The sequence below is a fragment of the Corythoichthys intestinalis genome, chromosome 2 (assembly GCF_030265065.1).
Source record: "Corythoichthys intestinalis isolate RoL2023-P3 chromosome 2, ASM3026506v1, whole genome shotgun sequence".
NCBI classification, from domain to species: domain Eukaryota; kingdom Metazoa; phylum Chordata; class Actinopteri; order Syngnathiformes; family Syngnathidae; genus Corythoichthys; species Corythoichthys intestinalis.
The window spans coordinates 10,379,280-10,407,160 of NC_080396.1; the positions used below are offsets into that span (position 1 = coordinate 10,379,280).

The 27,881-nt window shown below is 38.9% G+C and overlaps 2 protein-coding genes across 3 annotated transcripts in view; both read left to right on the forward strand.

The window, feature by feature from the left end:
- Positions 1-871: 871 nt before the first annotated feature.
- oard1 (O-acyl-ADP-ribose deacylase 1) lies at positions 872-8,128 on the forward strand. Its single transcript, XM_057829521.1, has 5 exons — positions 872-1,264; positions 1,362-1,527; positions 1,654-1,712; positions 6,135-6,247; positions 7,899-8,128. The coding sequence occupies exons 1-5, from the start codon at positions 1,247-1,249 to the stop codon at positions 8,044-8,046; spliced, it is 504 nt and encodes a 167-aa protein (XP_057685504.1). The 5' UTR covers positions 872-1,246; the 3' UTR covers positions 8,047-8,128.
- Positions 8,129-20,441: 12,313 nt separating this feature from the next.
- LOC130912138 (synaptotagmin-2-like) overlaps positions 20,442-27,881 on the forward strand; it is a 250,785-nt gene continuing 243,345 nt past the window's right edge. Inside the window, exons 1-2 of one of the 2 annotated variants that reach the window (XM_057830001.1) lie at positions 20,442-20,598; positions 20,683-20,739. The gene's annotated coding sequence lies outside the window, so the exon portion shown is untranslated. The remainder of the gene's footprint in view (positions 20,599-20,682; positions 20,740-27,881) is intronic. The other variant, XM_057830003.1, reaches the window with a different exon arrangement.

The following is a 27,881-nucleotide window of genomic DNA, read 5'->3' on the forward strand; positions in this document are numbered from 1 at the left end:
GTATTTGGGCCATATTAAGGGTACGACATTTTTATCTCAATAGTTCAATCCCTCAAAAAGTTGTTTCGGTAAAAAAAAAAATATATATATATATATATATATATTTTCAATCAAAGAAAAAAAAACATTAGAAAAATAAAATTGGCCTCCCCTAATATATCTATATATTTTTAAATGAAAATTATGCAAAGCAAATGACAGTCTAAGGTGCTAGTCACATGATCTGTTTGAAAAATAATTTTGACCCATTATAAGAATATATTTTTTGGTTCATTTCATTCATTTTTGTTGCAGGTTTATTGCTTTACAATTTCTATATATATATAGGAAAGTCAATTACATGCAATGACACTTTTCGGCCACCAGGGGGGCCTAGCCCCCCTTAAAATCCGTTTATGGGAAGAAGACGTAAAAAATTAAAAAAAAAAAACCCTTCACTTTAAATATCTTTGGGAGCATGCAGTACGAATAATAACGGTGTTTTTTTTTTTTTTTTGTTCCAGTTTATATGTATCACGAATCCAAGGTTGGTCTTTTATGGTTCATCTGAATGGAGCGACACACTTTTGAGGCCTTTTACGTTGAACGGTTGTTTGATGAGATGAATCAGTAACGTAAATGATATGTGTAATTGATATTTCCTTTTAAATGACGCTTCTTTTCGTTTTGTGTCCGTGACAATTATAGAGGGGCATGTTTTGCTCGTTCCCTCTGTCCAAAAGCCTTCCAGTAAAATGTGTTTGCGTCATTTATTGCTGTGCCGCACATAATACGAAATTAAAGGCGGAAATGTCTTATCTTTTACAAAAAGAAAAATAAATAAATAAAAATAAAGCAGCCGGAAGACTGAGAATAAAATGGCGACTGTAATCTAAAACAGTATTATTTCCTTAGCAGCCCGATGCTAAATAAGTATTCACTCGCGCTAAACTATCAAAATAGTGATTTATAAAATGAATTTTCGTTATCATTCTCGCGAGAGAGAACGACATAAAACGAGACTATGAGCAAAGCAGCAACTCAATCAGAGCCAGTCTTTATCACTACGTTGGCAATTGCCTAATTTTCATGTGTCAAGTGAGAGTCAACTGCAGCTTGCTAGCGGTTTAGAAATCCATGTGAACTGTCACTAGCGTGAAGGACGACACTATTTTTCAGGCGAGTGAATGCAACTCAAATCACTATTTACCACGTGCTGCATTCAGGTGTTTCAAATTCACTGCACGAGAAGTCCTCGCGACCAAGCATGTCTGACAAAACGCAGGTAAATGTTTATTCCTCTTAAACATTTTTCAAGCAGCCTTATATCTGAACTTTATAGAAAAACAGTTCCAATCGAAATGTCGCCTCCTCCTGGTTAGCTCGCGAATGGCAACTGGAGACTGAATTACACCACGGGGGATTTGTTCTCCTGTCCCACGGACGAGACGCTGGCTCACTGCATCAGTGAGGACTGCCGCATGGGGGCAGGCATCGCGGTGATGTTCAAGCGGAGGTTCAGTGGGGTCGAGGAGCTCAAGGGACAGAGTGAGTCAACCCTGTATGCAACATTGTTTTCCTCTTGAGAGGGAGGGATTTGAGAGCAAATTGTCTCACACTTAAAAAAAAAAAAAATGTTCCCCTTCTGAAATTGCCTTTATTTTATCCAACCAGAAAAGCTTGTGGGGCAGTGTGCTGTGCTGAAGAGAGGACAACGTTTTGTGTACTATTTGGTAATTGAAATGTGTTTTTCACTAGTGTTGCACTGATAGCAAGGGCGTAGGTTTGCATAGGTAGGGACAAAACACTTGCAACTTTTCAGGATGCTCAAATTGTCCCCACCGACTTTTAAGCAACCTTATTTGAATTATATAACGTGTTCAGTTATAAAGGTAATTTAGATTGTCTTCCTATATGTTGTAACGATAGAATTGACCCTACTATTATTAAAACCCTTAAAGTGCGTAAAACTAGTGATGGGTCCGTGAGACCTCATTAGGGATCGGAACTGATAGGATTTTTACGATTCCGATTCCATTATCGATATTGCTTAACGATTCGATTCTTTATCGATTCTCTTATCGATTCTAATTTGGGGAAAAAGAAGAACAAACATTTTGATTGGCATCGAGTTTGTTTAATCAGAAGTCACAACCTTACAAACTCGCAACGAGATCAAAATAGGCCCAAAGCCTCAATTTTAACTGTGGCAATAAGTGGCAAATACACAAGAATGTGTAACATTTTACTGAAACATTTATGTAATAGAAATAAAAAATATTGGTATATATTGGCAGATAGGTTGTTGTTCTGCCTTTGGCAATATGTGTTAAAGCAGGGGTCCCCAAACTTTTTCCTGTGAGGGCCAAATAACTTTTCCCTTCTCTGATGAGGGGCCGGGGTCAGTTTGTAACAGAAAAAGTGTGACGATTGCAGAAGAGCATAAATGTAAAAAAATTATTGTTTTTCAGAAAGCCACAATCAAATAACCCTTTTGGATTCTTTATAACAATAATAATAATAATAATTAATAATAAAAACACTATTAATTAAATAGATAATAACCAAATAACCCTCTCTGAATTCTTCAAGGAAAAGGCCAGGAAATAAATAACACGATTGAGGAAAAAAAAATCAAAATGGCCGGACCAAATGTGGAGGCGGGCCGTATTTGGGCCGCGGGCCGCAGTTTGGGGACTTTTGGGTTAACGTGTATTATTTTACCATTACATTGAATTGCATGCCTTTTAGTTTTTGTGGCGCTTACACGCTCAAGTGGGGGCGCCCTTGCGCTTCCTCACGCGAAGAAGAACGCGCTCACGTGAAGAAGAGCGTGCTTACACCCAAAGAAGAAATGCCACATCCAAGTGAGTGAGCGAGTTAGTGAGAGAGGGAAACACTTCTACGAGCCTACGTTCTTTGTTAATGTTAATATCTACAGAGGCAACGCCTGTATGTATCATCTTTTGTGTTGTTGTTGTTGTTGTGTTTCCACTCGCGATCGGACACTTAAATCCAGTTGTGTTGTGGTTTGAACGATGTGCTAATGCTAGCGAACGAATGCTAACCATTTGTTATTACTGTTATTAGCAGCTAATCATCGCTGATTTACATTGATGCAAACCTGTTTGTTATTGGGGACGAAATTGATTTGTTTCATTTCTATTCTTAGTTTCACTCTTCAAGTGATGGTTGAATAAAGTAAGTAAATTATACCAACGTCTTCTGCATCGTCATTTGGGAGTTTAGCTAGCTGTATAGCCAGGACTGAGCCTTAGCCTCTCTGTGAGGACAGCGCAGTCGTATTCCCTCCCGATGCAGTTATCTCCACCTTGCAATGACTGCAAGTCGCTTTGTTGTAATTTTTCCTCATGAAGTGAAGACACACTTTCGAGCGTTTGAACCTACGTGCTGTCATTGTTATGTTTATGGCCGCAATGCTCATGCTTACCCGTCGTAACCTTTCATTTTCACACTCTTTCCTGGTGAAGTGTAGTCAAACTTTGGAGCGAGTGGTTCTTGGCGGCATGCTAGTTTGATGCGTCTGGACGCAATACGCGTCTTTAGGGATCGTTAAAGGGATCGTTAAGGCTTTTTCATTGTGATGTCAAGGCCTCGAAACACTCGGAACCGGTTCCGAATTGGAATCGGATTTCGATTCCCATCCCTACTCATGAAGCGTGTCGACACAGTGACACACTGTATTGACACAGTGTGGATACTGTGTCATTGAATACTGACACCTGCTGGACATAAAAAATCCCTACAGGCAACCCACTTGACAGACTGACACTGAATTGACGACATCGTAAAATCAAATCATTTAAGTCTTTGCATTCATATTGCATTATTCCATATCTTTAAATCATGTGAACATATATTATAATGTGAAAATGTAAGTAATAATGAATGGGTGAATGAGGATGCTTGTGGACTTTTTGTTCTGATAAAATTTTATTCAAAAACATATATATTTTTTTATGTTTAAAATTGAGTTGGTTCCTTTTTTTCATTTATTTATTTTTTTTTAAACAAGCAATTTCACCTGCTGTGGACAACACACACTCGCATGGAACCAACGATGCCAGCATGCACAAGAATTTCTTTGCCAGTTGAAAGAGGTTTGGATAAGATGTCCATTGGCTCCTCCAATATTGAAGACAATCTGCATTGCGTGCCATGTTCGGCTCAGCCATTCATCGTTGCACTTTTGCAATTTCATCTACAGTTGCATCGCCTCCTTGACTCCCCACTTCGTCATCTAAGTGCTACCATAGCCCATCAGAAAAAAAAATTGAAGTGGACAATAAATAAATTTAGGGCTGTCAAACGATTAAAATTTTTAATCGAGTTAATTACAGCTTAAAAATTAATTAATCGTAATTAATCGCAATTAATCGCAATTCAAACCATCTATAAAATATGCCATATTTTTCTGTAAATTATATATATATTCTGTAAAATAAATTGTTGGAATGGAAAGATAAGACACAAGATGGATATAAACATTCAACATACGGTACATAAGGACTGTAGTGGGCATTTCACTCTACTGTCATTTAAATCTGTCAATGCTGTCATCACTCCGAAGCGTCTACTTTTTCCAAAGCTAGACAGCTAGTGAACGACGCCTTAATAATCAGACTTCTTCCTTTTTCATCTGATTTATTAATAAAATGGCCTCAAACCATTGCCCTCTTTAGACCGTCGTAAAACTACAAAAAAAAAAAGTACACAAGCATTGCATTAGCAACAACGTTAGCTTAGCACGCGATACAGGTTCACTAAACATAAACAAAAAGCGTCTCATACAAAAAATAGAACATTTCGCTTACTAGCATAATATGTACATTCTTTACAACAACCATACTTACGGACAAATCTTGTCCAAGGATCGTATAAGCACAACATTACAACGTAGGCGTCAGCCCGAGACGTCGTGCAGCCATATTAAACTGGCATGAAAACAATAAACCATGTTGCAAAGCGACCACAAGAGTTTGCTGTTAGACAGCACAAAAAGCCTTGCTGTAAAACTTACCAAAAGGCAGAATACTGTCTGAGCGGGACATGTGCGTTAATTGCGTCAAATATTTTAACGTGATTAATTAAAAAAAGTTAATTACCGCGCGTTAACGCGATAATTTTGACAGCCCTAAATAAAGTATATCTTAATTACCGATTTCTAATAAATGACCAAAAAAGCTACTGTGGGAAAGTAAAGGAATGGCTCTATACCTGTGTTTATCTTGGGATTATCATAAACTTATCAGAAAGTGGTTAAGCGAACGTACCTACGGTGAACATTTCAAAATAACAGCACGTCATGTTCGTCATATAAATAATGATTTCTGGAGTTAATCCCACATACCTCAGAATTAATATTATAATATGTAGAGTGAATACTACAGAATACAGATTCTACACTAAGAATAGCTTTCAAATGAGACTCTTTATCACAAATATGATTGGCAATGAATAATTATAATTATTATACTACTTTTATATATAGTAGTATACTATTATAATACTGCTAGAATTTTTTTTTAATAATTGTTTTGAATAATGTTGGAAAGGCAAAGTCAGTGTTCTGAATCTGTTTACTTTCCATTCTTTTGCACTACTAAATGCTATCAGCATTTAACCTCATTGTTTGTTTGTGATTAATTATTGTTATTTATATGATTATCTGTACTTTAATAAAAAATTTAAGTGTTCCAAAATGGTTTCGTGAATTAAGAAGCGTCAACAAAAATTTCATTGCTAAATTAGTAAAAAAAAATAAAATAAATAAAATTATTAGATTAGTCGATTAATCGTAAAACTAGTCGGCTGACTAATCAGGAGTAAAATTTGTTGTTTAGGACAGCCCTAGTGTACCGGAACATATTTCCTCCACACCCTTCCCACCTTTTTAACCCCTGACCCATGAAGAGGGCCCCTGGATATGTTCGCCTTAGGCCCCAAAATTGCCAAGTCCGCCACTGGGTAGGGTAAGATGGAAACAAAATCTCGAAGAGTACGTATTGCGCTGTTTTATTTGTCAGTATTTTATGAATCCCTTTATTATTAGTATTGGTATTGGTGCAACACTAGTTGGCACATTTGAGGGTCAGAAAGGTTGATATAATTTTTTTCCTTCTACCAATTTTTAGATCACCAAGAAGAAGGTGAGCCAAAAGCCAACCTATGACAACTTGAGACGGAGCTTGGAGGACATGAGGGAGCACTGTATTAAAAATGGAGTCACCCGGATTTCAATGCCTCGGTTAGAACCCTGCCCCCAAAATACAGTCACTGACAAAAGTGTTGTCGCTTATCCATTTTGTAGAAACAATTGCTAATAACCTGACTTTTAAATATTCAATTGGTTTCAGAAATGCCTCGTATGAAAGCTAAGACCCTCCCAAATGATGTTGAATGTACAAAAATATATTTGTTTCACTGAAAAAAGATTCATCATTTAATGAAGACATAAAGGTCAAATTTTGGCAAGACAAAAGTTTTGTCGCCTACAGAAAGTAATGTGAAAATTGAAAAAAACATACATGACTTCCATGGGCTTGAAGGACTGCATCCATGCAGTTTGGCAAGGATTCATACAGTTTATTGAAGTCATTAGGAACATCAAAGAAAGCAGTCTTGCATGCTTCCCAGAGTTCATCAACATTCTTGGGTTTCGTCTTCCATGCTTCATCTTTCATCCTACCCCAGACATGCTCAATGATGTTCATGTCTGGTAACTGGGCTGACCAGTCCTGGAGGTTTTTGATCTGCTTTGCCTTGAGGAACTTTGAGGTAGAGATTGAAGTATGCAATGGAGCACCATCCTGCTGCAGAATTTGTCCCTTTTTATGGTTAGGAATGTAAGAGGCAGCCAAGATTTGTGGCATCTGTGGATCTGTTTTGTGGCAAAAGGTGGATTTTTCAGATGAATCTCCATTGAATTACACCACAGTCGCCGCAAATATTGCAGGAGACCTACTGGAGCCTGCATGGATCCGAGATTCTCTCAGAAAACAGTGGAGTTTGGTGGCTGCAAAATCATGGTCTGGGGTTACATTTAGTATGGGGGTGTGCAAGAGATCTGCATGGTGGAAGGCAACATAAATCGTCTGAAATATCAACAAATCTTAGCTGCCCTTACATTCCTAACCATAAAAAGGGACAAATTCGCAGCAGGATGTGCTCCATCGCATACTTCAATCTCTACCTCAAAGTTCCTCAAGGCAAAGAAAATCAAGATCCTCCAGGACTGGCCAGCCCAGTCACCAAACATGAACAGGAAGAAAGAGGAAGCATGGAAGACGAAACCCAAGAATGTTTATGAACTCTGGGAGGCATGCAAGACTGCTTTCTTTGATGTTCCTGATGACTTCATCAATAAATTGTATGAATCCTTGCCGAACCATGGAAGTCATACAAAATATTAAATTCGGATCTCACAGCACAACTACTTAATTTGCATATGTTATGCAACATATTTTTGTATTTGAAGTACATTTTTTGTTCAATTTTCACACTACTTTCTGTCGGCGACAAAACTTTTGTCTTGCCAAAATTTGACCTTTATGTCTTCATTAAATGATGAATCTTTTTTCAGCGAAACAAATCTATTTTTTTACATTCAACATCATTTGGGAGGGTCTTAGCTTTAATATGAGGCATTTCTGAAACCAATTGAATAATCAAAAGTCAGGTTATTAGCAATTATTTCTACAAAATGGATAAGCAACACGACTTTTGTCAGGGAATGTATTTAATTTGTTTGGATGGCTACTTTTACATGAGTAGTATTGATTTGATGTAACGCTTACTAGAGTAAATTTTTTTTTTTTTTTGCAACTCTACCCACATCCGGGGATAAGTGTTGAGTGGTGGTGGAAAAAAATAACAGTGTGTCTGTCTCTCCCTTACAGTATTGGCTGTGGCCTGGATCGACTGAAGTGGGAAAGAGTTTCAGAGATATTGGAAGAGACCTTTGCGGCCACGGATATCTCCATCACAATCTACAGCCTCCCTGTAAAAACAGAGACCTTGGTGATGAAGGAAAACACATCCAGATGATTCTTGGAAATGTGTTTTTGCAGTACTTGTGTTTGTTTATCTACATTATTTTACCCTCCTTCATATTAAAGAATAAGTCATCTTTCTTTTTTGCTTTATAATGTTGAAACAAAGGATGGATGGAACTGAAAATTACAAGACAACAAAAACATACAAATTGTAGCTGGGTAATTTCTAAATTAGGTTTCGGAGATCTATTGCCATCAATGGGATCCAAGGGCGTAGGTTTGGTCTCAATATTGGTAGGGACGATATAACAGCACAACCTGCATGTACACTTTTTGCTGGGGACGGGACATTAAGAAGACCAAACAGACTGAATGAACGGTGGTCAGGGCTACATTTGTCACCAATAAGAACCTAATTGATAGGCTAAATGATTAATGCAAAATAAATCTATATCGACTTATAATGTAAATTTTCAGTGTGAAAGTTAGTATAACGTCTTAATCTGATTTTTCTTGAATCTAGTCGAATAATTTTCTTTTTGCTTTGAGTTTTAAAGGCTAGATAATAGATTAATGTGTCAGATTCTTCCAATGACTTCTAGTAAATATTACCTTTTTTTTTTATTAGCCCAAAAATCAAAGTCGTAATTTTTCACCAAATCAAGAAAAAATGCTTTCAAATGTTTTGAACAATATCCATTCTTGAATTAAGAACATTTCCGACAAAAAGTTTTTTTTAAGATTAAATATAGAAGTTTTTTTTTTGCCTAAAATAAGTGTCTTATTTTCAGTTAGGTATTTTTCTTATTTCAAGAAATATGAGTAAAATTTAACTGAAGCACTGGCAGATCATTTCCATTATTTCTAGTAGATCTACACTGAAAACAAGGGAATTTTTTTTTTTTTTTTTTTTTCTCAGTTTTAAGGAGAGGTTTTTGCAGTGCATATGTATTGGTTCAGGTGATAAACCTTTCGATTCAAACCTTTGTTTTCAAATTTTGAAAACTTCCAGAATGTCTGGATTTTCTTAGCAAATTTAAATTGAAATATTTGAACACAAATTTTTATATTAACTAGGGCTGTCAAACGATTAAAATGTTTAATCGAGTTAATCACAGCTTAAAAATTAATAATTTGTAATTCATCGCAATTCAAACCATTATAAAATATGCCATATTTTTCTGTAAATTATTGTTGGAATGGAAAGATAAGACACAAGACGGATATATGCATTCATCATACTGTACATAAGTACTGTATTTGTTATAACAAATCAACAAAATGGCATTAACATTATTAACATTCTGTTAAAGCGATCCATGGATAGAAAGACTTGTAGTTCTTAAAAGACCAATGTTAGTATAAGTTAGAGAAATTTTGTATTAAAACCCCTCAATGTTTTCGTAGTTTGTAAAATTTTCAATCAGAAAATAAACTAATAGCTCGCCATTGTTGAAGTCAATAACTACACAATGCTCATGTTGCTTAAACCCACAAAATCAGTCGTACCCAAGCGCCAGCAGAGGGCGACAAAATACCAAAAAACACAAGTAACAAGTGGTAATGACACTGCTGTCATTTTAATCTGTTTGAGCGGGGCATGTGCGTTAAATGCGTCAAATATTTTAACGTGATTAATTAAAAAAAATATTTACCACCTGTTAACGTGATAATTGTGACAGCCCTAATATTAACATACAAAGAAAAACAAAATTGTTAATCATCTCTTCACTATCCAGGAATGCAAAAAAATAAACATTTGTCTTAATACCACTCAAAATTGTCTAAATTAAATATATATATGTGTGTGTGTGTGTGTGTGTGTGTGTGTGTAAAAAAATGTCTTAGTGAATAACAAAAATAAATAAAAATTGAGCCTTCCTTCAGGGAAAAACACTACTTTTGTCCAAAAGCACAGCCGAACTCAACAAAAAAATGAAAGCTCCTTTGGGCTGCTTTAGGACCACATAAGCGAAATAAAAAGGAAAACTGGGGAGAAGGGTGTAAACCTTGGTTCACTATATTTCTTCCAGCTAAGCAGAGTTTACTATATTTCTCAGTTTAATTACCGTTAACATAGTAGAATACACATACAGGAGGACACTTCTCCTGAAGCAGCTTCCTACTCAGGTTAGCAAGTTCACAGTTTAATGGTAATACTAAACTGTGATGCAGGTCGGACTTTCAGAAGCAAACATGGACTGGTTCATTCAGCAAGTTATAAGGGGGTTAGTGTAAGTTTGAAAATTATTCACTTAATGTTTGGGTCAATTCTATTGTTACAACATATAGGAAGACAATCTAAATGACCTATAGGCCTATAACTGAACACGTTACAGTGCCCTCCATAATTATTGGATTTATAATAATTATGTGTTTTTTAGCTTCTATTTTTTTTCTAAATAATATGGGACCTTAATGGAAAAAAAAGAGATTTTTTTCCCCCTAAATAATATAAGACCTTAATGGAAAAAAAGAGAAAAATCCAACCTTCAATACAAGGGCATTTATTCAGTGGGGAAAAAAATCCCACATAAAGAAATAATTAATTGACATCAAATAATGTGTGTCACAATTATTAGCACCCCTGGTGTTAATACTTTGTACAACACCCTTTTGCCAACAAAACAGCACCTAATCTTCTCCTATAATGTTTCACAAGATGGGAAAAGAAAAAGAGGGATCTTCACCCATTCCTCTTTGCAGAATATCTCTAAATCATCCAAAGACCTGGGTCCTCTCCTCTGTACTCTCGTCTTCAGCTCACCCCACAGGTTTTCTATGGGGTTGAGGTCTGGGGACTGAGATGGCAATGGGAGGAGTTTCATTTTGTGTCTGATGAACCATTTCTGTGTTGATTTAGCATATGTTTAGGGTCATTGTCTTGCTGAAAGACCGAGTGACGACCCATCTTCAGCTTTCGGGCAGAGGGCAACAGATTTAGATTTAAAATGTCCTGGTATTTCAAAGCATTCATGATGCCATGCACCCTAACAAGGTTCCCAGGGCCTTCGGAAGCGAAACAGCCCCACAGCATCACTGACCCACCCCCATACTTTACAGTGGGTATGAAGTGCTGTTTACACGCCAACAAGCTGTTTGGGAGGCATGCACGGAGAAAACCTTTCCTCACTCACAATCATAAACGCAAACGTCTGGAGTTCGCCAAGCTGTATTGGGGCTTCAACTGGGACCGTGTGCTTTGGTCAGATGAGACCAAGATTGAGCTTTTTAGTAACAAACACTCTAAGTGGGTCTGGCGTGCCACGAAAGATGCTCATGCTGAAAAGCACCTCATACCCACTGTGAAGTATGGGGGTGGGTCAGTGATGCTGTGGGGCTGTTTCGCTTCCAAAGGCCCTGGGAACCTTGTTAGGGTGCATGGCATCATGAATGCTTTGAAATACCAGGACATTTTAAATCAAAATCAGTTGCCCTCTGCCCGAAAGCTGAAGCTGGGTCATCACTGGGTCTTTCAGCAAGACAATGACCCTAAACATATGGCCAAATCTACACAGAAATGGTTCACCAGACACAAAATCAAGCTCCTCCCATGGCCATCTCAGTCCCCAGACCTCAACCCCATTGAAAACCTGTGGGGTGAGCTACAGAGGAGAGGACCCAGGTCTCTGGATGATTTAGAGAGATTCTGCAAAGATTATAGGTGAAGATTAGGTGCTGTTTTGTTGGCAAAAGGGGGTTGTACAAAGTATTAACACCAGAGGTGCTCGTAATTGTGACACATTATTTGATGTCAAATAATTATTTCTTTATGTGGGATTTTTTCCCCAATGAATAAATGCACTTGTATTGAAGGTTGGATTTTTCTCTTTTTTTCCATTAAGGTTCCATATTATTTAGAAGAAACTAATATTAGAAGCTAAAAAACACATAATTATTATAAATTCAATAATTATGGAGGGCACTGTAAATGACCTATAGGCCTATAACTGAACACGTTATATAATTCAAATAAGGTTGCTTAAAAGTTGGGACTATTTGAGCATCCTGAAACGTTGCTAGTGTTTTGTCCCTACCGTCCCTATGCGAACCTTGATGGAATCAGTGCAAGAGTTGCATCACATCTCCATTTTTGTCAAGTTTAGGTTGAGACAGAATTGTTTTCTTCAAGGGAAAATGTTTGCTACGGCTATTCTATTGGATTTTATGGGTTGCGATGGTGTATTTAATGATAGTGATTAAATGTCCAATTTATGTCTGTGGTGGTTTTGTTTTTGACTAGCTCACTCTGAGCCCAAATATCAGGTGTCTCTTTATTTGCGCATTGATTTAGCAGGCAGCTTCCATTGTTCAGTGAACAAACATTGCATCCACATCCGTGTGTGGGCATCATTTAACTGCTTATTGTAGCTGCTGCAGATGGCTGAGGTATGATCCATTATTGATCTCCCTGAGCATTGTACTTTCATGCTGCCAGGACACAATGGCGGCACCAGATTGGAGTCAAGAAAAAGGGGCGGGGTCGCGAACGAGGGCTCTTAACTGTTTGTAGGGCACTCATTTAATTCATTGACTGCTGTTCACGGTGCTAGATGTCCAATTCATTTAGACTGGAAGCAGCTGGCAGCAATTATTCCCAGTGAAATTGGATTGGATGCCCTCTGCGGTCAGTGACACTGAAAAATTAGCATTCGCAGACAGTCTTCCCAGTTTAAATGTTTGATTAGTATTCTTCGTCCAACCGGTCGACCTGTGTTTTGCGGATTTGGAGAAGGCATTCGACTGTATCCCTCGGGGAGTCTTGTTGGGGGTGCTTCGGGAGTACAGGGTACGCATAATATTTAACATGACTTTGGACACTTAATGAGAAATCTAGGATTTTACAAATAAACCTTTTGAAATGGTTCAATTTCATTTCTTTAATATACTGCATAGCTTTAACAGAGTGGATGCGTTATGATCAACCACACTCTGTGTACTTCATAAAACAGAAAAAAAAAAAAAAAATCGGATTTCTGTTTTATTTTTATTAGGGCTGTCAAACTTAATTACAGCTTAAAAATTAATTGTAATTAACCGCAATTCAAACCATCTAGAAAATATGCCATATTTTTCTGTAAATTATTCTTGGAATGGAAAGATAAGACACAAGATGGATATATGGCGGAAAACACAGAAAAGACTGAAAAAGCAGTTTCTGCTCTTGCACCCCTCTTTAAAAGAAACTGCTGTATTTTAAGCCGAAACAACTGTTGCGTTTGATAGAACAATATGTCTATATGCTGCCATAGCAGATTCATGGCACCATAAGCCCCCAAACTATTTTCAATTTGTCCATTTTACCCTGAGAACCCCAGTTTACAGACATCGCGCAACCGCTTTTGTTTAAACCCAGCCATAAAATGAAGGTAATTAATTATATTTATTATTCAAAATGTCTGTCATTTTTAGCTTAGAATCATTAATTGATATCTAATAGTCCGTTTAAAAAAGAAAACGACTTTTAAAAAATTATTCACTTGCATATGTTAAACTTTTAAACAAATGACGTCACAATGAAAAAAATGGTGTCTGTAAAAAAGTCACGGATATCCACTTCATAACTATCGCTTAATTGTATTTTTTTTTTTGTTACCGTCGCATTTTCTCCGATATGATTGATGATAAATAATCGATCCAAACAAAGAAAAATTGAAAAATAACGTTTAAAAGGGTAAATACAGTGGGGAGAACAAGTATTTGATACACTGCCGATTTTGCTGGTTTTCCCACATGCAAGCCATGTAGAGGTCTGTAATTTGTATCATAAATTCTCTTCAACTGTGAGGGACGGAATCTAATACAAACATCCAGAAAATCACATTGTATAATTTTAAAATAATAAATTTGTATTTAACTGCATAAAATAAGTATTTGATACATTACCAACTAGTAAATATTTCGGCTCTTAGTTCTTTTTTAAGAACCCCTCCTGTTCTCCACTCATTACCGGAAGTAACTGCACCAGTTTGAACTTGTTACCTGTATAAAAGACACCTGTTCACACGCTCAAACAAACTCCAACCTCTCCACAATGGCCAAGACCAAAGAGCTGTGTAAGGACATCAAGGATAAAAAATAGACCTGCACAAGACTGGGATTGGCTACAGGAAAATAAGCAAGCAGCTTGGTGAGAAGGTAACAACTGCTGGAGCCATTAATAGAAAATGGAAGAAGTTCAAGTTGATGGTCAATCTGCCTCGTTCTGGGGCTCCATGCAAGATCTCACCTCGTGGGGCATCACTGATCATGAGGAAGGTGAGGTATCAGCCCAGAACTACACGGTAGGACCTGGTCAATGACCTGAAGAGAGCTGGAACCACAGTCTCGAAGAAAACCATCGGAAACACATTACACCGTCATGGATTAAAATCCTACAGCGCACGCAAGGTTCCGCTGCTAAAGCCAGTGCATGTCCAGACACGTCTGACGTTTGCCACTGACCATCTGGATGATCCAGAGGAGCAATGGGAGAAGGTCATGTGGTCGGATGAGACCAAAATGGAACTTTTTGGTCTAAACTTGGCTCGTCGTGTTTGGAGGAAAAAGAAGGATGAGTACAACCCCAAGAACACCATCCCAACCGTGAAACATGGAGGAGGAAACATCATTTTTTGGGGCTGCTTCTCTGCCAAGGGTACAGGACAACTGCACCGTATTGAGGGGAGGATGGATGGGGCTATGGATCGCCAGATCTTGGCTGACAACCTCCCTCCTTCAGTGAGAGCCCTGAAGATGGGTCGTGGCTGGGTCTTCCAGCATGACAATGACCCAAAGCACACAGCCAAGGCAACTAAAGAGTGGCTCCGTAAGGAGCATCTTAAGGTCCTGGAGTGGCCTAGCCAGTCACCAGATCTGAAGCCGATAGAAAATCTATGGAGGGAGCTGAAAGTCCGTTTTGCCCGGCAGCAGCCCCGAAACCTGGAGGCTCTGGAGAAGATCTGCATGGAGGAGTGGGCCAAAATCCCTGCTGCAGTGTGTGCAAACCTTGTCAAGGACTACAGGAAACGTTTGGTATCTGTAATAGCAAACAAAGATTTCTGTACCAAATATTAAGTTTGATTTTTGTGATGTATCAAATACTTATTTCATGCAATTAAATGCAAATTTATCATTTAAAAATCATACAACGTTATTTTCTGTTTTTTTGTATTAGATTCCGTCCCTCACAGTTGAAGAGAACTTATGATACAAATTACAGACCTCTACATGCTTTGCAAGTGGGAAAACCAGCAAAATCAGCAGTGTATCAAATACTTGTTCTCCCCACTGTATATGAAAAAAAACATCTCGACCACTCCTTGATGTCTGCGATTTCTGCATCGCGACCCTTGTTATATTACCATGTTTCACCCATAAAATCCCCCCAAAAATCCAGCTGTGGCCATTCACAGCTGTGTCTTGACACTCGGTGATACATGCAACATGAGTTTTTTGGATTGAAACAAGGTAAGTACGTGATAATATCTCATTAAAGTCATGGCGTCCGTAATTCTGCTCTTGCGTGCTCTCACCTCCAGTTCGGGATTTTTTGTTTGTTTTTTTAAAAATGGCCTCCTGCTCAAAATTTTTCTTCCCCCAGAAAATTGAGATTTTAAGCTTTCCACTGATCTATCCCACATGCATATCGGACAATTTAGAGTTTGGCCAAATTGGGGGTCTCAGAGAGGAACTTCAAGTCACCTGAGCGTTTTCCGCCATATACATTCAACACACGGTACATAAGTACTGTATTTGTTTATTATAACAATAAATCAACAAGATGGTATTAACATTATTAACATTTTGTTAAAGCAATCCATTGATAGAAAGACTTGTAGTTCTTAAAAGATAAATGTTAGTACAAGTTATAGAAATTTTATATTAAAACCCCTCTTAATGTTTTCGTTTTAATAAAATTTGTAAAATTTTCAATCAAAAAATAAACTAGTAGCCCGCCATTGTTGATCTCAGGTTCTCCCAAGTTTCACCAGTTTGCAATTTTTTTATTGCAGTGTTTTTCCCTATTCAAATTTTTTTCAAGACTACAGTTAGTTAGATTTCACTTTGATGGCTAATGCAGTTATTGCAATTTTGTTGTTTTATCACAATAGATTTGTTAATGTACATTTCAAGAACCAGAAGCCACTCATTTACGAATGTGATTGCACTTTAGTTTACATATTTAAATGTTCAGATATTAAGATTTGAATGAGGCAAAATAACATGCTTTTTCTCTCAAATACAGTGGGGCAAATAAGTATTTAGTCAACCACTAATTGTGCAAGTTCTCCCATTTGAAAATATTAGAGCGGCCTGTAATTGTCAACATGGGTAAACCTCAACCATAAGAGACAGAATATGAAAAAAAAAAAAAAACCCGCAGAAAATCACTTTTTTTTTTTTAAAGAATTTATTTGCAAATCATGGTGGAAAATAAGTATTTGGTCATTACCAAAAGTTCATCTCAATACTTTGTTATGTACCTTTTGTTGGCAATAACGGAGGCCAAATGTTTTCAGTAACTCTTCACAAGCTTTTCACATACTGTTGCTGGTATTTTGGCCCATTCCTCCATGCAGATCTCCTCTAGAGCAGTGATGTTTTTGGGCTGTCGTTGGACAACACGGACTTTCAACTCCCTCCCGAGATTTTCTATGGGGTTGAGATCTGGAGACAGGCTGGGTCCACTCCAGGACCTTGAAATGCTTCTTTAGAAGCCACTCCTTTGTTGCCCTGGCTGTGTGTTTGGGATCATTGTCATGCTGAAAGACCCAGCTCTGTCTCATCTTCAATGCCCTTGCTGATGGAAGGAGATTTTCACTCAAAATCTCTCGATACACGGCCCCATTCGTTCTTTCTTTTACACAGATCAGCCGTCCTGGTTGCTTTGCAGAAAAACCGCCCCAAAGCATGATGTTTCCACCCCGATGCTTCACAGTGGGTATGGTGTTCTTCGGATGCAATTCAGTATTCTTTCATCCCCAAACACGAGAACCTGTGTTTCTACCAAAAAGTTATATTTTGGTTTCATCTGACCATAACACATTCTCCCAGTCCTCTTCTGGATCATCCAAATGCTCTCTAGCGAACCGCAGACGGGCCTGGACGTTGCGCATTGTGTTACTAATAGTAACCTATGTTACTGTGGTCCCAGATCTCTGTAGGTCATTCACTAGGTCCCCATGTCTGGTTCTGGGAGTTTTGCTCACCGTTCTTGTTATCATTTTGACGCCACGGGGTGAGATCTTGCATGGAGCCCCAGATCGAGGGAGATTATCAGTGGTTTTGTATGTCTTCCATTTTCTAATAATTGCTCCAACAGTTGATTTCTTTACACCAAGCGTTTTACCTATTGCAGATTCAGTCTTCCAAGCCTGGTGCAGGTCTACAATTTTGTCTCTGGTGTCCTTTGACAGCTCTTTGGTCTTGGCCGCAGGTGTCAAACCGATTCCAGAAAGGGCCAAGTGGGTGCTGGATTTTGTTCCAACCGATAACGCGCAGAGAGTTTAACCCTTTAAGGTCTGGGCCTATTTTGTCTGATTTTGCATGCCTTTGAAGTTGCCTTTATATTTCAAAGAAAGAATTGTTTACGATGGCCTGGTTTGGTCCCTTTTTTTGTGACACCTTGAACTTCATGTCCAAACTGTTGTTTCCGTCACTGACCAATTATAAATCATCATTTTGGGCCCAAAAAGACCAAAAATTCCACAATCGTTTTGTCAACATTTTTTAATTTTGATGTCCAATTGACAACCAAACATGCGTAACGAACCGTTTTGAAACTTTGTAATATTTATTCAACATGTTAGGATGAACATTCAACCAAAAAAATTTAGAATAAATAGTCTTATATTTGACAATTCAACATAAACAACACGTATAGCATAGGCGTTTTTTGCCTTTATACATGCTCTAGTCAAAACAGGTTATATACAGCAGACCGAACAGTGAAAAAATATATACCATCTAACACAAAAAGTGTTTAGAGGCCATCTCTTTATGAGTTTAGGTATTGCGGCCCATCACCTGATGAAAACTATGTACACACAATCAAGCTTCTTGAACACACATTTATATACACAAATTGAGAAGACTGATTGTGGGAAAAATGTATATATATATAACATTGGGGGGAAAAAAAGTATTTTCAAAAATATTTACAATAAACAAGTTAAATTTTTTTCAGGCATGCCACTCCGAAAAGCAGTTTCGTCCTGGAATTCAAAACAGGGCGACATCACACAGCCCACACTTCCATGGGGTGTTGGTCTTCTTTCCACCCTTCCATTTTCATTTCACTTTACTTTCATTGTCACTATAAATGTACATGAAAAAAAGTCAGTATTTATGAAAATAATAAAGTATAAAATAAAAATATATACAGCAATAAATAATATTGGAAATCTATATGTATGACAATAGAAAGAATACCATAGCTGAATATGTGCTATATCCCTAATCTTCATATAGAAAGAAGATCACCACAATTATAAATTCCTGCCTTGGATACACACAGTTCACGTACGACTTTGATCTGATATGCACAGTTTATTATTATATACACAAACACACACTTATATTGCATCAAAATTAACTTTGTTTTGCAATATCAAAAGAAACTTTCAAAAGAAACTTTTTCCAGCCTAAAAAAAAAAAGTGAGTTTGCTTACCTCTGCTCGTCGATGGCGTCACCCACGTGTTCAAATACGTCACTATCTTCACTTGAGGACTCTTCCGAAGAAGACGATGATGACGAATTTGGACCATCCTCTTCCTCAAGTTGATCAAATAGCACAATTGCTTGCGCTAAATTTAGTTTTCCGTTCATTCTCAAAGTCACACAAAGTTGCTGCTCGATCCAAACGGCCGTCGGCTCGCCACCTCGCTGCTTCAGAACACTCCTCCCTCGCGTTCGGTGGAACCTCGCATGGCAGTTATATTTATTTAAAAAACGCATTTAGTGCGTCCACTGTGACTTCGAAAGGGTTCGTTTGATTTGTGTTTTTTTCATGGCGCTTCCGTTTTGAAAAAGGACAAGAAATGATGGAAATATAGACACAAACAAATGATCCATGCAGCGTTTTAATGTTTTTTTGAGAGGACAATAAAACTATAAAACTTAAATGACAATATCTCACGTTTTAATTGGTCGATTGACTTCAAATAATAACGAGAGTAAACCGCAACTTCCGCACTTTAAAACGAGACCAACCAACGGCATGTGGGTGACGTGTTTAAAACGTGAGGGCGCTTCAAAGACGATGTGCGCTGAGGACGCGCCGGCGCGTCCTTCGACTCTCAAGGGTTAACCAATGAACTTCCTGCTGAAACAAGCAGCACCTGACAAAGTTTGAATGATTACACATGTAAAAGATCTAATTGGTGAAAAGGTGTCCTCTTCATTGGTTGGAAAGCAAACCTGCACCCACTTGGCCCTTTCTGGAATCGGTTTGACACCTGTGGTCTTGGCCATCGTGGAGTTTGGAGTGTGACTGAATGAGGTTGTGGACAGGTGTCTTTTATGCCGATAATGAGTTAAAACAGGTGCCATTAATACAGGTAACGAGTGGAGCCTCGTTAGACCTCGTTAGAAGAAATCTTGCTTGTTTGTAGGTGACCAAATACTTATTTTCCACTCTAAGATGGAAATAAATTCGTTAAAAATCAAACAATGAGATTTTCTGTTTTTTTTTTTTTTTTCCACATTCTGTCTCTCATGGTTGAGGTTTACCCATGTTGACAATTACAGGCCTCTCTAATCTTTTCAAGTAGAACTTGCACAATTGGTGGTTGACTAAATACTTATTTGCCCCTCTGTATGTTGAAAAAAAGTTTTTTTTTTCTCCGTTTTTTCGTTCGTCAATGGGTCCGCAGAGAGGTGTGCTATGGTCCGGTCGTGGACCGCGGTCCGCTAATTGAGGACCACGGTTGTAAACCCTAGTGTGAGTGAGCAATCTTTACTGGTAGTGACACGCCCACTCTACTGTGGGGCACCTTCAGTAAATAATTCATGGGGAGAAGGCATTCACCGCTGGCAGCCAGGCTCGCTGGATGACTATTTCGGCTTTACTGCAGCCCCCCACCCACCTCCTCCTCCTCCTTGCCTGGCAATCAGGTTGCACACTGCAGCAGAGTTTATAGCTGCAGTGAGCGAGCGCTGGGAAATCTCCCTCCTCATGCTGCGGCTGGTGCCGCTTGACATCCGAATCGGCCCTGTTTCTGCACGTTGCACGCGCTTGTCCCGCGTAAACCCACTCATTCAGCCCACTTGATCTCCGTTGCTTTTTCCTTGCTCATAAAATTGCAGAGCTCAGCATTCTTCCACACACGCGCCAAGGGAAAAAGGGGAAGAAAGAGATGAGCTGGGCGGGAGGTGCCCCCTTCCAACTAATGAACAGAGCTTATGTTATTGAAGAGCAGCTCGGCCAATCAGGAGGCAGTGCAGGCAAAGACAGCAGGGGAAAAAAGCAGCAGAGCGAGTGGGCAAGAGGAAGAAAAAAAAAAAAACTGCAGTGTGTGTAGTTTGTATCCCTCCCCCCTTGAGCAGATCTCTATCAATTTGGGTGCTCCGGTCTCGGGGTGCGCTCTCTCTGTGTGTAGTTAACAGCGAGGCAGAGCTAAGGTGTGTCTTTTAGGACTCATTCTGTCAAAGTGGGAAGAAGAGAAAGTAAGCGGACATTGATTGTTTTTTTTCTCTATCTCAAAGTGTACTGGTGTCTGTGGAGAAGAGCTGTGTCCAGTGGAAAGCAGGCAGCACAAAAAGGTAAGCAGCTGGACTGATTCTTCTTGATGGCTGTATGGTTTTGCACTTTTTAAACTTCATAATTTAATATTGCAGTATACATTATCAGAGGGAGGGGGAAGGTTAGGATGGGACTCCCTTCTAGGCAAGTTTTGGTGCACACGGTTCTCTAGTGCTGCAGTATCCTATTAAATCTTGAGCTCGTTTAAAGCTTGCTTAGATTACAGTAAAGTTTAACATGATACTGACTGTAGACCTGCATGTTCTTCTCGGATCTTTTCGGTAACAAATTCCATGATTGGTTTAACTTAACACTAAACGATTGTTAACATAAGAATGCAGAGTTTTCCAGACCTGAATTTTCACTCTTCTTTAGAAAGCATTTGGGCGTACTTATTGCTTTTCTTGGATTTCTTTGTAAATCTGACCTTCATGGCTAGTCATGACCATGTCATCATGAAGATTTGACACTGTCCAGCAGTGGGCACTGTGTGATTTTGTTCAGACCTTGTCCTGCTGCAGAACTGCAAGAATTGTGTGTTTTGCAGGTTCAGGGTTTAGTTGTTGAGATTCGGGTTAATTCAGTTTACATCCATATCCACCCTATGAGATTGAATTATTTAGCGATGCCTTATCTGGAAGGGATGAGACCAGATCATAAAACCAGGATAAATTTCAGCACCATGGACAGATCATTGTGTAACCAACACTTACAATTTTATCTAGAATAACTATGAGAAATGAATTCAGGAGAACCAGTTCCAACAAACCATTTTTAACCAGCATGAAACTTCAGTTGCCTCAGCACATCCATCTTTCACGTGGACAAAACATTAAATTATTCATGTACCTCTCTCCTTTTCTAGATCACACAACATGTACCCGCATAGTTGCAATTGGTGCATCCAGCTTGAAAACAGCATGACCTGTTTTTGTCTCCTGAATATTCGAGAACCTTCTCACACATGTTCTTCAATTATAAAAAAATATACACTGCAGCAAAATCTATTGAACTTTGCACATTGTAATACCTTACAGCTAATTGTGTTTTGTGCGTGTAAAGTCGCGCGCAAACTCTTGACAAAATATGTCAAACACATAATGACTGCAGCTCTTACCGATTTGACATCTGCAGGGATATAAATCTCGACTTAATGTCATGGTTGAAAAGAAGCGGAGAGGTATCTCCGCAGGATGCAGCTAGCGCACATCACAATGATCATAAAAATCAGCACGCTAATGGAAAATGGCAATGAGTACCCTCACCGATCCCATGCATTTAATAGTTCCTTTGTAAAGATAGTAACCGAGTGCGAGATAGTTGTAAACATGCTCAACCTAAAGCAGCCAAAACGTTGTTTTTCACAAACTTTTGCGCAAAAGTGATTATTCTATGCTCAATAAATGCGTCATATTTTCCAGAGCAACATGAAGGAGAGTGCGTTTGGTCACATTTTGTCCCAGACTGTTTGACAGGAGTAGCGCATCTCAAAAAATAATGGCGAGGTCAGGGTGAAGTCAGCCAGATCGGCTCCAGTTGAGGACACAAAACCTTTTACATCAGAGCAAAAAGAGTCATCACAATACAATTGTATGTGAATAGTTTTTAGCTTCAGCCTTTTATAACAAAATATAACTGGAGCGGACATGGACCAGATGTACTGCAAATTTTGGCCCAAATTCGTAAAATGGATCCCCCCAGTGTCTTTTTAAACAATTGGCAAACTGAGTATGGATTCACTTGCCAGATCAGCAAACAGTTTTGGGCAGAACTGGTCCAAAGTAGCAGAAACGACATTAACGTATGGCCCAAATATGGCACACGTTAACCAATCTGGGCCAGATTTGTATCAAAACAGTCGATTTTGTTCAATGTATCATACTGAAATGGCTTTATAATGCAAATGACTTTTGTCTATTAAAAGCAGCAATAACAACACTTCTTTTTCTTGCCATTTATGATACTGATATATTAATGCACCATAACATTACATAATTGTTTTCTCACAAAATATATTAATTGGAACAAGCAACTCCACATTAAAGATGACCCATTTTTAGACTGTAAACAACGTATTGTATTTGTTAAGGTTCTAGGGTAACGTGGAACCTAAGTGCAGAGAGACAGGAGGCAAACTGGTAATGGTAACAAGAGTTGATTGATGATTAGAGGATGTGGCAGATAGTGTCCGAAGAATCCGGTGGGCAGTTCGGTGATAGAACAGGTTCAGAGCAAGCAAGTACAGGATCTAAGGGAAAAAAACAAAAATGAGCTCAGTATCAGGATTATTTGTTAGCTGAATGCTGGAGTCACAAACTTGTGTAGTTGAGTTGTTGATTTGGCGATGGTGTGAAGCCAAGGACCGGTTTAAGTAAGCTGCTGGTCACTGACACCTGGTCCCATGCTCAACCATCTCTCCAATCCTGCAATCAAGGCAGTGATAAACATACACAAGGATGAGGAGCTCGGCTCAGGAGGCAGCGGCCCTAACAGTATTCCGACATTGAAAAATTTACTGCAATGCTGAGTAAATGCTTTCTCCTTTCATGTGTTGTTCTGCAGCCAACTTTGAATTACTTAACTTTGAGACATGGCAGATCACTTGAATTTTTAACGCTCGATTTGAATAACTTGTTTAACAGTCAAGCAGGGACTTCAAAACTTCAATACCTTAAAGATTTGCCATCCGCCGAGATGCTGTGTCCCCTCTCCTGCGTGTTTAGTCTGCGCAGATGCCTGCCTTTAGGGTTTGCGCTGTTGTGACGTCACACGTCCAACGTTAAAATTTCAGATTTTGAGCACGTTCAGTGTGCATGGTCCGCCCTGGAACAGTGCGTAACTTATCATCCGGACTGTTAGATTAATGATCCCAGCTGCATCTGGCGCACTGACGTTCATCAAGTATGATTGCTATGTGAATCTGGCGAGCTGACGCCGGATCCGGCACACAGTCACCTGCCATTAAGGGAGCTGCTCTAAAAATGATCTGTTTTCACATTGACCACACCAGTGTTGTTTTCGTCAACAATGACGATAACGAAAATAATTTGTTGACGAACAATGTTTTCATCACGATGACGAGACAATAACGAGCTAAAAATGTGTCTTGGGAGACGAAAACATAATGAGACGAATGCCAGTTTTTGTCTGAAGAGACAAAAATGCGACATACCTGTAATTTCCGTCATATGTTCACATTGTGTAACATTTTTATGCGTAGTTAGCCTGCATCATAGCAGTGTTTGGTTGTGTCACTCATGTGACACCCCCCCCCCCCCACCAACTCACCAATGTCCTTGTCTGCCTATTGCTTGTTTTGAAACACACACGGTAAGAATTGTTTTCTTATCATGGTTAGAGGGAATATGCAATGTTGCTTTAGCCTTCGTAGGTCTGCGCAGAGTGATCATCACACACCAAATGTAACTTGTAGCATTAGCATAGCATTCACGTTCGCGTTAGCATTAGGCTAATGCTAACGGCGAGCGTCCTCTTAATCTCTCGTACATCTTATTTTTTTACATATAATCCATGGCGTCCAGGTGGGTACAATTAATTGAAAATAAGTGTGTATTATCACCAAGTTGGCGTTGTCCTTGTAGACGCTACAGTATGCGCTCGTTTGTCAATGTTCATTCGAAACAGTTGGAAACGTTTATTTATTTTTGGAGTAAAACTTTTGAATTTTACAGACGAAAACATTGAGTAAACGTCGACTCGACGAGATTATTCCGAGTTTTCGTCAGGAAAAACTAGACGAAGACACATTATAAAATGACTAAAATATGACTAAGCCTATTAAGTATTATCGTCCTCAAGATGAAGACTGAGACGAACATTTAAAGCGCTGCCAAAAACAACACTTGCACTTACCACTTACAACACCGAAACTCAGGAAATTCTATATGTTACCACTGTACCTGCTTTAAAGGTGCTATGAAATACTGCTGCAAGTGACTTTACAATGATAGCAGACCATATTTTGTACACAAACACAACAACAACAAAAAAAGTCATAGAAAAGGCTTAATTTTAAAATTAGATCCTAATTACTCTTCCTTTCTCACCTTCCTTTGCCCCATCCACTAAAATAATCTCCACACAGAAGATGATGTCACAACCGGAATGAGGTGGAGACTTCTGCTAGCATGCTATGTTCTGTGACTGTCATTCTGTCAACATGTCAACATACTAGCTAGCACTGGAACGCTAGGCATTATCATCAATTCTGGTTGTGACGTCACAACCAGAATTGATGAAAAAAAGAGAAATAAATAGTAAAAAAAAAAAAAAAAACCAGCCAGATTTAAGTGCCAAATTGGTTTTCTGCATGTAAAATTATATTAGTGCAGTAATTTCGTTTTTTGACATGGTCACCATTCCATAGCATTTTTCATAAATTAAAGATTTTGAAGTGAAGCAAGGAAACCACTACTCACATACTGTCCCTGTAGCCATGCCCAAATAATATTCCCCATGCACAAATGGGACAGTAGGCAAGGATGCTTCAATGCAGAATACAAATGATGCCGCTTCTTCGGGTGTTTAGAACATGTTACAAAACAAGGGGGAAATAAGCAATGTGAGAGAGGTTAAAGCAGAAAGGCGAGATAGAATAAAGCCAATGTATGCGGGAGGTATACCGATAGAGACATGTTCAAAGGCAGAGCTGAGAGTGGGTGTGCATGGCGGAGCTCGGAGCACTGCAGTACATTGCAGTGCCCAGCCCCCGCTGCGTGCTCCGCTCGCCATCCGGTTCCATGCACTGAAGAGACCCCTGCAGCAGCAGAGCTGCACAGCATCGCGGACTCCCTGCTGCAGGAATCTCACGAAAAGCACCGCTCAGGTCCATTTTCAAAAACACAATGTTCTTTTATTCCCCTCGTTTTTTTCTCCACTTAGCGCATTGTCATACAGTAAGAGGGAGTAGCCTACGCTCCCTCTCTGTATTATGTAAGCATGTAACACTTTCACCCAATACTATAGCTGAACGATCCCACCTTCCCTGGCCATGTTTTTCTCATTAGCAACATCTGCCTGACAGTTTGCTTTTGTTCCAGAGGTGACATCTTTGCAAACACGGACAGACAAATTATTGAACTGGCTCCAGAAGCTTTCCAAACAACATGGTGCAAATGATCACTGCAAAAAGGATTGGACGTCTGTCGCCGTCAATGGTTTCCAATTAGTTAACGGCCTAGTATATATTAATGTTTACTGATCCAAACAGAGATGGGTAAAGTAGCCAACATTTCCTATCTCTGAGCGAGTAATGTTGACGGCAGCACTCTTTATTATACAAAATTATACTCTATTACAGTCCCTGACAAAATCTTGTCACTTATCCATTTTGTCGAAACAATTGCTAATAACCTGACTTTTAATTATTCAATTAATTTCATAAATGGCTCATATGAAAGCTAAAACCCTCCCAAATGATATTGAACGTACAAAAATATATTTGTTTCACTGAAAAAAGATTTATCATGTAATGACGACATAAAGGTCAAATTTTGGCAAGACAAAAGTTTTGTCGCCTACAGAAAGTAGTGTGAAATTGAACAAAAAATGTACTTCAAATACAAAAAATATGTTACATAATATAAGCGAATTAAGTAGTGGTGCTGTGAGATCCAAATTTTAATATTTTGTACGACTTCCATGGGCTTGAAGGACTGCATCCATGCGGTTCGGCAAGGATTCATACAATTTATTGATGAAGTCATCAGGAACATCAAAGAAAGCAGTCTTGCATGCCTCCCAGAGTTCACCAACATTCTTTGGTTTCGTCTTCCATGCTTCCTCTTCCATCCTGTTCATGTCTGGTGACTGGGCTGGCCAGTCCTGGAGGATCTTGATCTTCTTTGCCTTAAGGAACTTTGAGGTAGAGATTGAAGTATGCGATGGAGCACCATCCTGCTGCAGAATTTGTCCCTTTTTATGGTTAGGAATGTAAGAGGCAGCTAAGATTTGTTTATATTTCAGACTATTTATGTTGCCTTCCACCCTGCAGATCGCTGGCACACCCCCATACTGGATGTAACCCCAGACCAAGATTTTGCCACCACCAAACTACACTGTTTTCTGAGTGAATCTCGGATCCATGCGGGCTCCAGTAGGTCTCCTGCAATATTTGCGGCGACTGTGGTGTAATGCAATGGAAGATTGATCTGAAAAATCCACCTTTTGCCACAAAACAGTGAAGTTTGGTGGTGGCAAAGTCATGCTCTGGGGTTACATCCAGTATGGGGGTATGTGAGAGATCTGCAGGATGGAAGGCAATTTAAATAGTCTGAGATATCAACAAGTCTTGGCTGCCTCTTACGTTCCTAACCATAAAAAGGGACAGATTCTGCAGCAGGTTGGTGCTACATTGCATACTTCAATCAAGATCCTCCAGGACTGGCCAGCCCAGTCACCAGACATGAACAGGATGAAAGAGGAAACATGGAAGACGAAACCCAAGAATGTTGATGAACTCTGGGAGCTTTCAAATGGAGCTTTTTTTGAGATTCAAATATATTTTTGCATTCAAACATTTTTGGATAGATTTTTATATTGAAAATATATATTTTGATTGAAGCAACTTTTTTTTTTTTTTTTTTTTGATCGAGTAATGAAGGCACAAATCTACCTCTATATGGCTCCGCCCAGGGGATACAATTTTTGACTGGGGTAACTACATTGGCACGACACCGGCGGGCGTACCATAGTCAATGGATGACGATCTTGGCGAAAAGTATAGCTGTCCTAAGCAGCCTGATTTAGAATTCCCCTCAAGAATGATGGGGAAACAAAAAAACGCTCATTTTCAATTTATTATTATAAATATTCTTGTAACTTAATTTTATTGCTGACACTGCGTTTTGGGGTCATCAGCATATTGTGCCCCCCCTGCCCCAAAAGTCAAACTCCACCTATGAATAAATGTAACGCGTTACTACTAGGGAGGGGGAACCTTTTGGTACCTCACAATACGATATGATTTGTGATACAAGGATTACGACATGGCGATACAACAATTATCAATACATGGGTCGGATACGATATTCTATAATACAACAAATAAACAGAAAACTGAGCTGTTTTCATCGTTCTGCTGTGAATTTCAATGAGTTTATCATGAGTAGACGCCCAATGTGTCTGAACAAGCAGGGCGGCA

Bases quoted from the DNA above. Each gene is read 5' to 3' on its own strand.
- oard1 (XM_057829521.1), top strand. The intron at 1,528-1,653 runs GTGAGTCAACCC...TTATCCAACCAG, and splicing joins CGAGGAGCTCAAGGGACAGA to AAAAGCTTGTGGGGCAGTGT. The intron at 1,713-6,134 runs GTAATTGAAATG...ACCAATTTTTAG, and splicing joins AACGTTTTGTGTACTATTTG to ATCACCAAGAAGAAGGTGAG.